An 18,355-nucleotide genomic window follows, 5' to 3' on the forward strand; every position below is an offset into this window, starting at 1 on the left:
ACATTAAATGTTATTTCTGATCTTTATTAATAAGTAAATCTGATTATATTGAAATGAGTTATATTTAGGGCATAAAACCCAACAGTGTCCCCATCCAAAGGCAGAGTCAGCTCGGAATAAGTCTACACGCAACCTCAGAGGTCCCGTACAGACTTGGGGGGCAAATGTTATCCCAAATTTGGCTCTCTGACGATCACGATAATGGTGACACGTGGAGTCCACTTGGAGCATCTGCTCGGAACGATAGACCGAACAGGACGCCTCGCTGGCACATCCAGAATGAAATATTCAACGAGCCGTGCAGGACGATCAACACTTAGCGAATTTAGCTCTCACATCATAAGTCATAAGCTCAATCCCTACAACTCAGGGATCAACTTACGTGGATATGGCATACACACGATCCCACTATCAGTGTACTCAGCCTCAATCCCACGATCTTTGCATTCAGCATTGATCACACAATCTTTTTGTTTTATGCGCATTGTAACGAGAGAGGAAACTCTTCATGCTCAAGTTTCCCAGCCCTATAAATAGTGAGGAATGTTCACTGGACAAAGGACGGAGAAATTATAAGCCGACACGCAGCTAAGCTAAGGCTATACTATTGTCTAAGAATTATATATTTAGAGATACTGTTGTAAGAGCTATAAGAAAAGGAAACTTCTTCCTTGTTCTTAAGTCATTACAAATAACGAGGATTAGGCTATTACCGAACTGCTCGGGGCTGAACCTCTATAAAATTCATGTGTCTTATTATTGCTTTCTTATATATATATATTCTCATTACGACATATCGTTTATCGCTTATCAAAAAGACTCATTGTCGTTGGCTAAAAGCTAAGTCAACACCTAATATTCTATATACGGTCAGATTTTGATATTCATTATCCGATTTGATTTTTTAAATTAATTGTCAAAATATTCTGACAATTAATGTGGCGCAGATACTGATAGAGTATCTCTCCTATAAATATAGGGTCTCAGTCCCCGAGCTCTTCACTCATTCTGTTCAAAACAGCAAAATTCCATCTAAAGAGAGTTGAGAGAGCGAGGAAGCCCGAACTCCAATACCGAAACTATCGCAGGGATTGAAGCTCAAACATCAATGGCTGGAGGTATTTCAATCCTTTACAGTTTCGAGATGTTTACAGTTTATTCCACATTACATATCGTTTATATATGCTTTATCATTCATATTATATTATAGTCTAACATAAGGTGCTAGAAAGATTCTCAATAGAGAATTCTAAGAAATGACAGTTACCATCCAACACATGGAATTTCTATATGCAATGATCAATGTCCTGAGTGTTGATTTTTTCGTACTAAATTTGGTGCGCAATGAAAGAATTTTAGTGATTATTATCGTACCGCACCTTAGGATGTCCATTGTATATTAAATCTAAAACAAAAAAAAAAAATAGAATATTTACCTCATGATACCTATCATGGTATCCTTGATTGTTTTCGCAAGATGTATCCTTTGGAACGGTGATGAACTCACACTTTGCTCTTTCAGATCTTTCACCACAAACGAGGATCAGTGTAGGTTGATTAAGATACACAATGATAGCAAAGTTCTTGGTTTTGTCTCAACACATGAGCAAAAACTATAATCTCTGGAAAGAATAAATTATATGTATATAAAGATTTAGATTTATACTATTATAATTAACACCAATAAAATAATATTAAATGTTTAATTAAATAAGATATTTATTTATTTAAATATTAAATAATAATATTTCAATATTCGAATGAATATTTGTAACCGATACTGTTGTAGATATTTAATTTGAACTTACATATTTATTGAAACTAAATATCTAATGACAGACAAAAGAAGATTTGAGAAAATATTTCAATCATATTAAATACGAGAATTACCCCATATATCACTGTTTAATTTTCTTTTTTCAAATTTACAATTTGGGTTGATTTGATAGTTGCTCGAGTGGTTTTTATGTGGGTTGTTGTGTGAATTTTGGTTGTAATTTAGGTTTCAATTTAAGTTGCTCCATTAATTGCTATATAGTTTTTTTAATGTGAATTTTTATAAAAATATATAAAAAAGACTATTTTAAATTGTAAAAATAAAAAAAAATCCTATTAAATACTTATAACTATTTTTCAATTTATAGAAAAAACTCCCAAAATAAAATCGGCCTACCTAACAATCCTTTTAGTATGTGTATTTTTTTTAAGGGAAATTTTCATAAATATGGGAATTGAGGGTGTAGTTTACTTTTTTATGGCATAAATAAATAACACTTTAAGGTTATGGGTTTTTTTATTGTTTTACATTTATATGGATTTTTTTATTTTTGTAAAAAAAATAGAAATCCCATATTTATAGACCAACAATAAGTTTTGCCAGAAAAGTCACCAGCACCGAAAAAATCACGGTCGCCGGAAAAGTCACCGGAAAGTCAACGGAAAAGTCAACGTCACTGGAAAAGTCAACAGAAAAGTCAACGTCGCTGGAAAAGTCACTGGAAAAGTCACCAAAGTAAATGTCTCATATATAACTAAAAATATAACCGATTATATGAATAAAACTAATAACTCAAACCGATTACAATTGAAATATAATCGGTTCTGTAACATAATAAATAAATATAAATAACATAAAATAACTCAAACCAGTTATAACTAAAATAGAACCGGTTCTATAATAGTGTTATAATGAATAAAAACAAATAACACGAAAGAACTCAATCTAGTTATAACTAAAATAGAACCAGTTATATAACATAATGAATACAAACAAGTAACACGCAATAACTCAAACCGATTACAATTAAAAACAAAGAAGAAATCAGTTCCTAAAACACTGAAATATAAATTAAAGACAAAACTAGTTTCACAATAAAATACTTCATAACACATAATACCTCATAAAACTGGTTATAATTTTTTTTTTAAAAAAAAGTGGAAATCAAATGTCTCGGATATAATAAAAATAGAACCGGTTCTATAACATAATGAATAAAAATAAATAACACACAATAACTCAAACTGGTTTTTTTATATTATACTTTTAGTTATTGTGTGTTATTATTTGTGTTATTTATTTTGTTACAGAGCTGGTTCTTTTCATATTTATGCTTCAGTATTTTTTCAAATTGATCTTCACCTTTTAAAAAAAATTATAATCAGTTTTATGAGGTATTATGTATTACGATGTAGAACTAGTTTGTTTTTAATTTATGTTTTAGTGTTTTAGGAACTGATTTCTCCTTTATTTTTTAATTGTAATCAGTTTAAATTATTTTGTGTTACTTGTTTGTATTCATTATGTTATATAACCGGTTATATTTTAGTTATAATCGGTTTTGAGTTATTTCGTGTTATTGATTTTTATTCATTATAACACTGCTACAGAACGGGTTCTATTTTAATTATAACTGGTTTAAATTATTTTGTGTTATTTATTTTTATTCACTATGTTACAGAACCAGTTATATTTTAATTATAACCGGTTTGAGTTATTTTGTGTTATTTATTTTTATTCATTATGTTATAGAACCGGTTCTATTTTTATTAAATCCGAGACATTTGATCCCAATTTTTTCTTTTAAAAAAATTATAACCAGTTTTATGAGGTATTATGTGTTATGAAGTATTTTATTATGAAACTAGTTTTATCTTTAATTTATATTTCAGTGTTCTAGGAACTGATTTTTTCTTTGTTTTTAATTGTAATCGGTTTGAGTTATTGCGTGTTACTTGTTTGTATTCATTATGTTATATAACCGGTTCTATTTTAGTTATAACCAGTTTGAGTTCTTTCGTGTTATTTGTTTTATTCATTATAACAATGTTATAGAACCGGTTCTTTTTTAATTATAACTGGTTTGAGTTATTTTAGGTTATTTATATTTATTTATTATGTTACAGAATCGGTTATATTTCAATTATAATCGGTTTAAGTTATTAGTTTTTATTCATATAACCAGTTATATTTTTAGTTATATATGAGACATTTACTTTGATGACTTTTCCATCAACGTTGACTTTTTCGTTGACTTTTTCGGTGACGTTGACTTTTCTGTTGACTTTCCGGTCACGTTGACTTTCCGGTGACTTTTCCGGCGACCGTGATTTTTCCGGCGACTTTTCCGGTGCCAATGATTTTTTCGGTGACTTTCCGCGCGACCATGATTTTTCCGGCGACTTTTCCGGTGCCGGTGACTTTTCCAGCGACTTTTCCGGCAAAACTTATTGTTGTTTTGCAAATATGAGATTTCTACTACTTTTTTTACAAAATATGGCATACAAAAACCCATATAAATGTAAAAAAACAAAAAAACTAATAACTACTTAGCTTTATTTATTTATGCCATAAAAAAGTAAACTCTTAAAATTTTCTCATATTTTGGGTAATTTTTACTTTTTTTTATTTTTTTTTAATTGAAGTGTTTTATATAAATTATATTAAACTCGGTCTAAGTGGTTCTTTTAGCATGTGTATAATACAACTATCCCATATGTTGGACATGATCGTTGGATTAAAAAAAAAAAAAAAACATGATGGTTGAGAAACATTTTCCAAATCAAAAGGCATGATTTGAGAAAAAGACTGGTCCGCTGGCTCACAGAAAATTAGTGTAAGGAGTGGCACAGAGCAGTATTACCGTACGTAGTACCACTCTCATATTGCACTAGTGTCGTGGTGGTGGGTCCATAAGTAACCGTAGGAGTAATAGTACCACCCTCTCCCCTGTCTATGCAAATATTCCTTGTTTTTACACTCAGCTCAGTAGTAGTAGCAGTCTAAAGAAAAGCCTACCCCTTGCCTTATATAACAGCATTGTTATTGGTTAGTTTTCAACACCATTTTTTCTAAAACTTTTTTTTTAAAAATTATATGAAATTAGATATTTAATTATGCTTGATAACACCAAAAAAAAAAAAAAAAAATACTGGACACAGTAGTGCCTTCTAGCAGTTCTGCCTTGTATAAATATGTACGTGAATGGATGTATTCCTAATATATGCAAAACTCTCCTTAGTCTCCTTCAGTACTTTCTTTCTTCTTGTCAGTTTCCTACCACATTTTCCCAGATAACGATACAAAAAATAAAGAATTGAAGAAAACCCATCAAATGGCTACCCATTGCCATACCAAGGTGACAAATTCTTTCAACATTTCCCACATTTATTTATTTTTTTCTTTTATTTTGGGTAGACCCTACTTTCTTTTCTTGATAAACGGTAGACCCTACTTTGTCCATCTTCATGCAAGGGTACGATTTCAAAAATGGTATTGATTTTTTCTCATGGCTTTTCAACTTAGTTTATTTTTTCATTTATCATTTTTGTAATGTAGATATGGGTAATTGCATGATTTGTTTTGTTACTTACCTAAGTAGTTACTACTCTAATATGTAAGAAAGATTATGTAACAGGGTCCTTTTTCTTCTTCTTCTTTTTTTTTGTGTGTTTCTTTGGTTTTTCTTAGTGGTGTTTCTTTAGATTGAATGTTTTCTATAATTTCTTTTTATTTGAAAAAAAAAGAGAAAAATTTACAACAGTGATCATTGAGTGGACTCCGCGCCATCCAGATGTAAACTCTATGTGAAGGAGTTTCATTTGTTTTCTTAGATGGAAAGGGGCACTGAGTATTGAATACCCATTTCTCTCTCCAAGACCGATCATTAACATGTTGGGTTCTTATGTGTGCTATGTCTTTTCCCCTGGAAAAAGAAAATGTTACTCTTACCACCTGTGTTTTAGGGTAACAGTAGTGTTTATTTTCTACTTCTACTTGGTTTTTTATTAAACTCAAGGAAATTTTCTACACATTGATCATGTAATGTGATCAATTGTCATTTGATCCTTGGATCAGTTTGGGCAAGTGATCAAGAAAGAGAAAAAAAAAAAATCATGTGGGGCTCACTTTTGTGTTTGACTTTAATCAGGGTTGTAATATAATTTCTTTTTCTCTTTTCATTTTTGTTTGTAAGGTAATATTATTTATATGTTGTAGTAATTAAGAGTGCAAGTGCTTACTGTATGCTCTGAAACAAGTTGATTCAAGTAATAATATTTGAGTTATGATGAAGCTAAGATTGGCTGAATGGAGGTTGTGAAAGGAGTGTGAGCTATTTGAGAAAACTGTAATTTAGGACATACCACCGGGAGATTCGGTAAAGATAAGCTTGGTACTTACTCAACACACTAGTACTGGTTGGATACAATGGGATATACTGGTTATACTTAGAGACTGAATAAGCAAGAGAATGTGCTTGGCTCCAATCTTATTTATTTCCTGTTTTATTACTTAATTTGCTTTATGAGTACATAACATGATCATGAATACTCTTGTTTTTATAAAAATATGTTTGATAAAAACTTATGCTATAAGTATTAATTTGAAGCTCCAAAAATTTATGAAATGGTTCTAACAAATAAATATGATTTCTACTCAAGTGGGTAATTCATTCGTTTAGGCATATTGTTTGCTCTCACAAGGCTTGAGGTTCGAGTTTTTTCTGAGTACCTATATAACAATGGTTACAATTTTATGCATCTCAAATATGTTTGGCAAGGAGCTCAGTTTCCTAATTAATATGTGGCAGGATTTTCCAAGAGGAGACTGAGTTGTACTTGGAGTGTCAAAGTTTTTGCTCTGTTTTCCTTCTGACTTGTTAAGAAACTGGGATTTATCGATAATTTTATCTGTTTTATGTTTTCTTCTTCTTCTTTTTTCTTCTTTTTTTTTTCTAAAAAAAAAAAACCGTTATTTCGGTTTATTTATTTATTTCAGTTTGTGAGTTTAACTGTTGGTGCTTTGCTGCAGCTGTTCTAGTTTGATTGTAATTATTCCTTTAATGTTTATCAAAAGTAATGATATGATTTATTCCCTCTGTTTTTCAGGCAAAAGTTTGTGAAATATGTGGTGGTGATCATCGTCTTGATGAATCTTTACTTGCAACTTGCTCTAAATGCAACTCAACTTGTGAACATGTGTAAGATTTTCTCTAATTGATTATTGAATTATCTTTATGAAAGAAACATATATTGTTGAAAGATGATTGTTTATCATCTGAAATAAAGCTTATGATTTTAGGGAATTTATTTTTCTCTGAGATATTATTGTTGAATTTTTGTTTTTAACTTGTTGCATTTATGCTGTTGAAGTATTACTCTTGATTGGATGTGACCATGATACATATTAACATAACTGTTTCTATTGCAATACTGTATCATAAAAACTTCTTTGATCATAATCATAAATGATTTTCCTTGTTTTTTCAGTTATTGCATGCGAGAAGTAAAGAGAGAGGTCCCTGAGGATTGGGTCTGTGGATCATGCCTAACTGGAATTGACTTGATTTTGAAGGAATCTGGTATGAAAGATGCTCATGTGACATCTTCACTTCACGAAAATGAAGCTGTCACAAGGGCAATGGGGAATGAGCAATTTTCAGCTTCACAACTTCATTCCAAGAGGCAAAAGCCTGTGCAAACTGGTAAAGTTAAGTTTATTTCTCATGAAGAAGCCATTAAGCTATCTTCAGGGACTGCAGAAACAAAATGTAATTCAAGCCGTAGGAAATCAACATTCCAAAGGCCTACACATAAGTTTAGAACTATGAATCCAAAGGCCTTCTCTGACAGAGTAAAATCATCCCCATGTAAACCTCACAAATTGACGGGGCCATTTAGAAATCCTACACTTACAAGCTCTACGGTTAATCAACAGATGTCACGAACGTTCAAAGAATCAAAAGGTCAGAAATCTTTGTTAGCTTAATATTGAATAGGGAGAGAGGTGTGCATAGCATCTGCATTGCTATAAAATTTAGGCTGTGTTGAAATTGGTACTCATCCTTTTCTAATTACTAAAAGTATGTAGCTTTATCTTCTTACGCTTGACAGTTTGATTTTTTTTTTACTTTCTAAGCTTTGTTGGACACATATATCCTGCAAATTTACATCATAGTAGATCAAATTTGAATATTAAAGTCTACAAGTCTTTACATTACTTGTCTCAGTTCTGAAGTTGTTCAAGACTAACATTTTGCAAATGCAACATGCTATATTTTGTTTTGTGTGGGCTACTTCCTTGTAGCTCTTATCTCGAGAACAGCTTCTTCTCTTTCTGCCCATTTCGTTGATAATCGTTTTATGTTGCCTCATGATATTTTTGGTTAGAAAAAAGAATTCTAGACTGTTGGATCTCTCTCTATTTTCTTATCCTTCTTGAGGATGATAATATATATTGTTTGCTATGCACCTGCGCTTTAAGTGCATTTTATCTTTTCCTCTGTCATAAGTGAGGTTCCCTAATAAATTTGGTGAGAGGTCAAGTTTTGACTTCTGTCTCTTTCTCAAAAAAGAAAAAAAAAACTGTCCATGCCGTGGAGAAAAATTTAGAAAACAATTAGTTCATATGAAGTGCATACTTTGTTTCTGATGTCTTTATAAATGGATTTGTGAATAATAATTTATATTGGGGTTTTGTTCTCATCACAGCTTCAGAATTAAGTCCAGTAGCTTCTGGGAAGTTGCATGCTAACCAGAAGCAATCTATGGATGATATCTCAGTTCCCAAAAATCGTTGTGTCATTTTTGAAAATAAGATGGAGAATTCAACAAAAACATCACCTTCATGTTCAAGACCTGTTGATCCAGGTAGGTAACATCATGATCACAATAATTGCATCATCTGTTCTGCATCTTTCTTTTTGTTTGGTAAATGAAATTAAATCCTTTTCTAGATTGAAGGGTTCACAATTTCGCAAGTTTCATGAAACTTTATCATAGTTGATTTTTTTTTTTTTTTTTGCATAAAATAGTCTGGTGGTGTTCCTATTATGATTTCAGAGAAAAAAGCTGCTGCCTCATGCAATAAAGATCCTCTAACCAAACAACAGCCAGCGCAAACCTTTATCCCACCTAGAAAAGTCGAAAATTCAAATAAAAAGATATCAAAGGAACTACTCAAAGAATCATGCACATTGTTGCCATCATTGCTTGGTGTCAATACAGGTAAAGTAATTCATTGGTGTGAACTTTCATCCCTGATTGTATAAATGTTTTAGTTTATTTTTGGAGAGCTTAATTTCTTCCCTCTCTTTTTCTGTTAAGAATTATAAGCAGGAGGAAACTTGTTGTGTCGCATTAGTTTATTACAATCATCTCTTTTATCCTTGAAAAGTTCATTTTCATGTCACTCATCTCGATTGGGACATCTATTTTATTCATGTCATAATAACAGTAGTAGTAGTAGTAGAAGAAGAAGAAGAATGCTTAAAAGGTGTAGAAAATAGTGATTCGAATTGTGTGTTGATTTCATAGAATAATACATATTTATATACAGAGTTAGGAGACTAAATATCTACTAAATATCTACTAAATATCTAACTCTCTTACAGCTAATATACACTTAATATCTAACACTCCCCCTCAAGCTGGAGCATAGATGTTAATCATGCCCAGCTTGTTACAAAGATAATCAACCCGCACCCCACTCAAAGCCTTTGTAAAAATATCTCCTAGTTGTTCTCCGGTCTTCACATATCCTGTGGAGATCAGACCTTGTTGAATTTTCTCACGAACAAAATGACAATCAATCTCAATGTGCTTAGTTCGCTCGTGGAATACGGGATTCGAGGCAATATGAAGAGCAGCTTGATTATCACACCATAATTTTGCTGGAATAGAAGTCTTAAACCCAAATTCAGTCAAAAGCTGATAAATCCATATTACCTCACACACAGACTGGGTCATAGCTCTATATTACGATTCGGCCTTTGGATCTAGATACAACATTTTGTTTCTTACTCTTCCAAGAGACCAGATTGCCCCCAACAAATACACAATATCCTGAAGTGGATCGTCTATCTACCTTGGAGCCTGCCCAATCTGCATCAGAAAAACACTCAATCTGGGTATGTCCATGATCCTTGTAAACTATACCTCGTCCTGGTGCTCCTTTTAAATAACATAAAATTTGTTCTAATGCTGCCCAATGATGAATTGTTGGAGAAGACATGAACTGACTGATAACACTAACCGGGAATGCAATATCTGGACGAGTCACAGTTAAATAATTCAACTTTCCAACTAACTTGCGATATTTCTCAGGATCTTCAAATGGTTTCCCATCACGTGTAAGATGCACAGCTGGATTCATTGGAGCATTGCAGGGTTTTGATCCCAATTTCCCTGTCTCAGTTAGCAAATCAAGTACATACTTTCTTTGAGACAGAAAAATACCTTGTTTACTCCGAGTAACTTCAATCCCCAAGAAATACTTGAGCTCCCCTAAATCTTTCGTGTTAAACTGGGTGTGAATGAAAGACTTAAGGGATGAGATGCCTTCAGTATCACTTCCAGTAATAACGATGTCATCAACATACACCACTAACAAAATGATACCAACAGTTGATCTTTTATAAAACACAGAATGATCTGACTTACTTTTCAACAAACCAAACTTCTCAACAGCCTGACTAAATTTACCAAACCAAGCACGAGGGCTTTGTTTCAATCCATATAAAGATTTGCGAAGATGACAAACTCGCCCTAACTCCCCTGAGCAACAAACCCAGGAGGTTGCTCCATATATACTTCTTCCTCAAGATCTCCATGAAGAAAAGCATTTTTAATATCAAGCTGATGCAAAGGCCAATGATGAGTAGCTGCCATGGAAATGAACAGTCGAACAGATGTGAGTTTAGCAACAGGAGAAAAAGTATCACAATAGTCCACTCCATAGGTTTGAGCATAACCCTTGGCAACAAGACGAGCCTTTAAGCGAGCAACTGTGCCGTCTGGATTGAATTTAACCGTGAACACCCATTTACACCCGATGGCCTGTTTTCCAGAAGGTAAATCAACCAAGACCCAAGTACCATTCGCAACCAAAGCATTCATCTCTTCTATCATTGCAGCAAGCCAACCAGGATGAGACATCGCTTCTCGAACAGTTTTAGGAATAGTGATAGAATCAAGAGAAGCAATAAAAGAACAAGAAGAAGAGGAGAGATGATTATAAGACACAAAAGAAGTAATAGGAAAAGTACATTGGCGTTTACCTTTACGTAGTGCAATGGGAAGATCATCTGAGATTTCCGGATCTGATGACGAAGATGCAGGTGCAGGACATGAAACAGGAGGTGGAGGAGGGGGGCGCCTAGTGTACACTATAGGAGGCCGAGGGAGTGGTGGAGGTGGTAGAGGTGGTGGAGGTGGTGGAGGTGTAGACAACGTGGGGGTGACGGCCGAGGCGGTGAAGGAACTAGAGACCCGCCGTAACATGTAGCGGGCGCATAGGATGTGACGAATAAACCAACAAATCATCATCCTCCCCCTGACTAGTAGAAGTAGTGGAAGATGAAAAATAAGGTGTATTTTCTACAAAAGTAACATCAATAGAAACAAGATATTTGTTGAGATCAGGACAATAACACCTATACCCTTTCTGAAGACGAGAATAACCAAGAAAGACACACTTTAGTGCCTTAGGGTCTAATTTGGTGACAGATGGACGGACATCGCGAGCAAAACAAACACTACCAAACACTCGCGGAGCAACTGGAAATAATGACTTATTAGGAAAAAGAATTTTAAATGGAATTGCACCATTAAGAACAGAGGATGGCATGCGATTAATAAGAAAGCATGCCGTGGAAACTGCATCGGCCCAAAAAGGTTTAGGGACTTTCATTTGAAACAAGAGAGCACGTGCAGTTTCAAGAAGATGTCTGTTTTTACGTTCTGCAACACCATTCTGAGTGCCGTATCAACACAAGAAGTTTCATGAAGCATGCCATTAGAGGTCATATAAGATTGAAATTGAGCAGACATGTACTCTTTGGCATTATCACTTCTCAAAGTACGAATAGATACATTAAATTGAGTTCGAATCTCAGCACAAAAAGCACAGAATATAGAAAACAACTCAGAACGATTTTTCATTAAATATAACCAAGTTACACGAGAATAATCATCCACAAAAGTAACAAAATACCTGAATCCAGGTTGAGACAAAATAGGAGAAGGACCCCAAACATCAGAATGAACTAACTCAAAAGGAACACTAGCACGTTTATTGACACGTGGACTCAAACTAACACGATGATGTTTGGCAAACTGACATGACTCACAATCTAACGAAGATAAACTACTATATTGGGGACACAGTTTCTTGAGCAAAGGAAGGGATGGATGACCTAAACGACAATGAGCCTCAAAAGCGGAAGCAACACTCGAACAAGCAATAGAGGTTGGCGGAAGTGGGTCAAGAACATACAAGCCACCAGATTCATGTCCTTTACCAATAATCTTCTTCGTCACAAGATCCTGAAACAAACAATGATCAGGAAAGAATGAGATGCAACAATTTAGATTACGAGTGAGTTGACTAACAGAAAGCAAATTAAAGGACAAATCAGGTAAATGTAAGACTGATGACAAAGATAGCATAGGTGTAGGAACAATAGTGCCAGATCCAAGAACAGAAGCTGTTGACCCATCAGCTAAGGTGACAACAGAAGTGGGACTATGAGACTGAAAAGTGGAAAAGAGACGGGAATTACCTGTCATATGATCTGTGGCACCAGAATCAATGACCCATTTTGAGGATTTGGAAAGAAGGCATGCATTAGAGTTACCTGATTCAGCAATCGCAGTGACAGAAGAAGATGAAGACTTAAGTGTTTCCTGATACCTTGAGAACTTGGCAAATTCATCAGCAGAAATAAGGACCGATTTGTCAGATGCATCACTAGTGCTTGCAATATTGGCAGAGTGTTGTTGTCGATTCTTAAATTGTAACTTCCTACACTCAAACTTGGTGTGGCCTGGTTTCTTACAATAATTACACATGATGCTCCCAGAATTTGGTGTGCGGTTATCAGGTCCTTGTGAATTACCTCCTTTAAATCCACTTGGAGTAGAGTTTCTGTCCGGTGCAGAATAATTACGACTCACCAAGGCGCTATTCAGAGGAGTTGAAGAGGTAGTCTCTGTGCGAAGAACACGAGTAAACACATCTTGTAAAGAGGAGACATCAGAACCAGAGAGAACTTGTGACTTTGCAGAGTCAAATTCAGATGAGAGTCCTGCAAGAAAACTCATAATAGCCATCTGTTCTCGTTGGCGCTGTTGAACTTTTACATCAGGACTAAACGGTAATAGCACATTAAGTTCTTCATATGTTTTCTTGAAAGCCATAAAATAATTCATAAGAGACTTATCTTGTTTCTCCGCGCGATAAAAAGCTTTGCAAACATCATATATGCGAGATATGTTGTCTTTGCCAGAATACAAAAACTCCAAGTAACCCATTAGTTCTTTAACCAATTCACAATGATTAATCAAACTAATTACCTCATTATCGATAGAATTTCGAATTTGAAGGAACAAGCGAGCATCCTCACGGAGCCATATTTTCCTTGAATCGTTTGTTTCTTCAGGAGGATCGTCAGTCAAGTGATCATCTTTGTCAATACTCCTCAAATACAGTCGAATCGTCTTACTCCATTCCAAATAATTCGAACCAATCAACTTATGATCCGTGATTTTAGACATCACGGGAACAACATCAGAAACAACAACTGATTTTGAATCTAATCTTATCTCTGCCATAATCTCAAAAACAAACACAAAGGACAGAGAAAAAGAACAAAAGAACACCAAGGAATGAACACCCAAACACGAAGAAGACAAACAAATACCGAATTACAACCTAGAACAGATGCGAGTGGGCTTAGAAGAACCCAGTGAAGAATCGGCAACAGAACGCCGTCGAAGGCGCCGTCACACGCGCCTCCACGCGCCGGCGCGTGAGCCCCACGCGCAGAAGCTTCAGGCGGCGCGTGAGCCCCACGCGCGAGGAATCCGGCGACCGGACTTCGGGGGTTTGTAGATCGGCGGCTGGGCAGTCCTCCTATGTGGGCGGTGAGAAAAGATGTTCACTCCAAATAGGATTTTCGAAAACAACCCTAAACTCAAACCCTAAATTTTTTTTTTTTTTTTTTTTTCAGTTTCCTAATTTCGAATTTCGAATTTTGAATCACAATGCTCTGATACCATGTAGAAAATAGTGATTCGAATTGTGTGTTGATTTCATAGAATAATACATATTTATATACAGAGTTAGGAGACTAAATATCTACTAAATATCTACTAAATATCTAACTCTCTTACAGCTAATATACACTTAATATCTAACAAAAGGATTAGGACATCTCGATTGAGTTTTTTGTTATTACATTGATAAACGTTTGATCCTTAAAATGTTTTGTGGATTGAATTAGTAAGATAATTGCCTCAAGTGTGTAGTCTATGTTTATGTAGGTGGTAAAACTAAGGATATTGCTCAACATGATCATTCAAATGTTCAAGAAGGAGATCTACAAAATTTTCCACGTAGTTATGCCTTGTATCTTACTTATTTTCCTGCTCAAGATGTGATTTGGGAGTGGGTAACTTATCCCTTTAATTTATTTTCTTTTACTTGAAAATTTTAGAATTTTTAATAAAAGGTTGTGCTGCTGTGAGCTCATTCTTCTTACTTGGAAAAAATAATATATAAATAGAAAAAATCTCTAGTGCACCCCTAAAAGAGTTATTCTAGTAGACTTTATAATCATGTAACTATAGCTATTTAGGATCACCTGTAAATTTTTTAAAAGTTATGAATAGATTATGGTGCCGAAAATAATCTTGAAACAATTGTTTACCACTCATATGAGAGAAAAATATTTAAGCATTATTTTCGGTATGATAAGCTATTTAGATTTTTTAAAAATTTACAAGTGGTCTTATATAATTACAATGTACACGATTATAAAAAAAAAATAGACTAGAGTTATCACTTTTCGACGCCGAAACAGGTAGGAGTCTAGTAGAATAACTCTTTTGGGGGTGCATTAAAAACTTACCTATAAAATAACAGCTTTGGCATTTATTTATGAGTCTAGCACTCTTTAGTGCTTGGTTGTACAAATAGAAGGGATTGAAATGAAGTGTTTATGTGAGAACAGAAATAGAATGGAAAAGAAATATCCACATAATTTAATAATATGTATTGGTTTATTCTTGTATCACTCTTATATATATATAAATAAATTGAAAGAAATTGTTTTATATTTGTTGACAGCTAAAATATTTAAGATTAATTTTTAGCTGCATTTGAAGTACTTATCGTTAGGTTTACGGTTAGTAGCTGATGTGGCAGAATCTAACTATACTTAAGATACTTAAGTGCAACTTTTAGCACGATATAAGTACTTTTGCTACAAATATTCATTTAATCAAAGTCTAACGCAAAGTTAACGGTTGTGCAACTAAATATTGGATACTTTAGGTACTTGCACCGTGAAAAGATAAACTTGGGAGTGAAGTGAAATTTTCAATACAAGAAATTTTCGCTGCATATATCTCACAATGTGGAATATTCAAAAGCAGTTTAGATTGTAAAATATTGGGTTTGGGAAGACTTTGGATTTCTACCATATAATTTATGAAAGTCCATTCCCTAACTGATGCAATAAGCATTCAAATTTAATGAGTATTCCTTCATTGAAATGGCAACAAGTGAATGGGGATTCTATAGGAGTGGCCTTTCCACTCCCAAATACTAAAACATTTGAACTGTTTTTTCTTTCTTCAGGGGAGGCTTCAAAATTCTTAATTGGAATCCATGTGAAGTCTTTGGTAGGTTCCAGGCACAACTTCCTTGCAAAATTCATCGTAAAGTTAATGAAATTTCAAGAAAGATGCCTCCAGTTCTTGAAGTTAATCTGCTTCCTCAGCACCGTTTCTTGGTTGATCTCTTCCAGGATGAGTGTCCAGATCTTTTAGATGTGGCAATGTACTTGTTCCCAGCTGAAAACATTGAAAGGTCTATTTTAACTTCTGATTTATTAGAATGCTTTCTGAATTATGTTGTTTTTACTCATTACAATTGAAGTTTTTTCTTACTGGTAGATCAAGACAGAATTTTTTGAAGTTGGTTGAACACATGGAGATCCACGAGTCAATTATGAGATGTTATATTGATGATGTTGAGCTGCTAATATTTACATCTTCACAGCTGAATGTCGATTCACAGAGTAAGTTTTTTGCTATCCATAGCATTTTAGTTGTATCTCAATTCCTGTCATCCATGTTTCTAAAATATTGTCAGTCGTGATGACTTGTTTCTCAGTGAGCTGGAAATTTCCATGTAAAACCTTGTCATCTCATGTAATGTCTTTTGGTTCTATGTCTTAAAAGTGAATCTCTCTGATTACTTTTGAGGAAAGATCAATCTTCATGATGCATAGAGTTGCTCTTTCTTACTGTCCTACCTTTGAAAATTTTTCTAGGTAGTAAGTAAAAGTATTTCATAAGTTCTTAATTACTCTGGTTCTTGAGTTCATGGTCTACAGTCTACTGTCCATTATTGATATTTTACATCAGCCATCAATAAATCTTTTTGATGAACATAGCTCTGTTTTAGATGTTGTGGGGGTGTCCTTTCTTGGCTGCATTGGAATTCTCTCAAGCAATGTTGCCAAAGTAGTGCCAAACTGAAACTTTTTGTGACAGTCGTATAGAAATGACCTCTTTCTTTTTTTTTTTCTTCTTAGAAATTTAATTGACATTAATAACGAAGTATAAGAGTGATGATTATGCCACTTGAGGGTAGATCAAGTTGTTGGCTTTTTGTTTATTCATTAAGGAGTTTTATATGTTTTCCATTTTATTATGTTTATGGACACGGTGATACCTTCTTTCTTATTGTTACCTTCTCTTGTAATCTCATGTGTCTATGAATTACATCAGATTGTATACGAAATGCCTTAATGGGAATACATATGCTAGATCTCCTTTTTTGGTATTTTGCCAGATGTTTTGTCATCAAAATCAAAGCAGTTCTTATGGGGAATCTTCCGTAGCACAAATGATAAACCTTTTCTTTCGGATGCACAAGAGGAGCTCTCTAGTTTTCTAGCTGATGAGGACATGGAAATTGACATGGTGGGGGGAATTAGTATTGGAAGGGTTGACGTAATTGTGCCAAGAAAACACTTAGAAGTTACAAAAGAAGAATTGACCAAATACTACAATCAGGTTTCAACTTTCAAACACCATTACTCTATCAGATATTATTGTCTGCTTTCTTAATCATTTTCTTTTCTTCATATACATATACCATTATTTGGTTTTACAGGAGCATATTCTTTCTCCTCCTCCTGGTTTTACAAAGAAGTTCAAATCCGAACCGACTGTGTAGATGATAAGAGTCGAAGTTAAACAGTTACAGTAGCAAATAGAGACTAGGATAAATTCTAACTGAGATGTACAGACTAAGCAAAAGAAGGTTAACATAGATTCCTCTTGACTGATTAGAACCAAAAGTTTATTGTACAAAATAGGTATGGGGAAACCAACTCACATGTTGACTAATTGAAATTACAGACATATCATACCACAGTTACTTGTTGTTGTTGTAATTCCACTTGTTTGTAGTTTGTGCTGCAATTATCTTACACTGTTGGATATGTATAGTGTCACATGGTTTACAGGTTTAGTTTCTTTTCTTTAATTCGGACCAGAAACTGTGGACACCAGTCTTGTGCAGCAAAGATATTTTGGTTTAATATAATGTGATAAAGTTTTTTGGCTATTTATAAAAGTAAGATATAGCATGGAAACTTAATGCATGGCATTTTTTTTTTTTAAAAAAAAAAAACTTAAAATTATAGGAGAAATATAGAGTAATGTCATAAAAGAAGTTTGTTTCATATAAAAAATATCCATTTTTTGAGTTCCTTCTATGTACGTATATATTTTATTTGGCTAATTAGGATTTTTGTTCTCGGAATTTTGATATATATCAAATTATGTTTCTCAAACTTTTTTAGTCGTTAAAAATTCTCTTTGAATTATGGAGATTGTTGGATTTAAGGACTTTTATCTAATTTTAGTAAGAAAAAATTAACATGAATGAAAGTTCAGAGACATGATTTGGCACATATCAAAGTACAAGGGGTGTAATTTGGTAAATATTAAAGTTTGAGAAGCATGATTTAGTACATAAATAATCACTAAATTAGTAAAATTGAATAAAATTAGACAGAAGTCTTTAAATTCGATAATTTCAATAGTTTAGGGATAATTTTTTACGGTCAAAAAAGTTTAGGGATATAATTTGATACATGTTAAAGTTTAGAGGACAAAAATCTTAATTAGCTCTATTATTTTTTATGAATGTCTACGTATATCTTTTTTTTGGTTTGATTTGTAATATTAGTTTATTCTATTTCTCATTATGTATAAGTAGTTTTAATTAATTTCAACAATCTTTAATTATTATTATTTATTTTAATAAACCAATAAAAAA

General features: G+C 33.6%; 1 protein-coding gene across 3 annotated transcripts; it reads left to right on the forward strand.

The window, feature by feature from the left end:
• Positions 1–4,516: 4,516 nt before the first annotated feature.
• Positions 4,517–17,462, forward strand: LOC115708995 (PHD finger-containing protein 1). Of its 3 annotated transcripts, none has more exons than XM_030637013.2 (10): positions 4,517–5,269; positions 6,886–6,977; positions 7,267–7,742; positions 8,488–8,646; positions 8,839–9,003; positions 14,320–14,443; positions 15,638–15,868; positions 15,955–16,079; positions 16,859–17,082; positions 17,183–17,462. In XM_030637013.2, the coding sequence occupies exons 1-10, from the start codon at positions 5,267–5,269 to the stop codon at positions 17,243–17,245; spliced, it is 1,662 nt and encodes a 553-aa protein (XP_030492873.2). In that variant the 5' UTR covers positions 4,517–5,266; the 3' UTR covers positions 17,246–17,462. The 3 variants fall into 3 exon arrangements, with proteins under 3 accessions (XP_030492873.2, XP_060968199.1, XP_030492874.2); XM_061112216.1 differs by having other exon boundaries at positions 4,517–5,135; XM_030637014.2 differs by lacking the exon at positions 4,517–5,269 and adding an exon at positions 5,278–6,170.
• The last annotated feature ends 893 nt before the right edge of the window (positions 17,463–18,355 follow it).

Source organism: Cannabis sativa, chromosome 3 (assembly GCF_029168945.1).
Source record: "Cannabis sativa cultivar Pink pepper isolate KNU-18-1 chromosome 3, ASM2916894v1, whole genome shotgun sequence".
NCBI lineage: Eukaryota > Viridiplantae > Streptophyta > Magnoliopsida > Rosales > Cannabaceae > Cannabis > Cannabis sativa.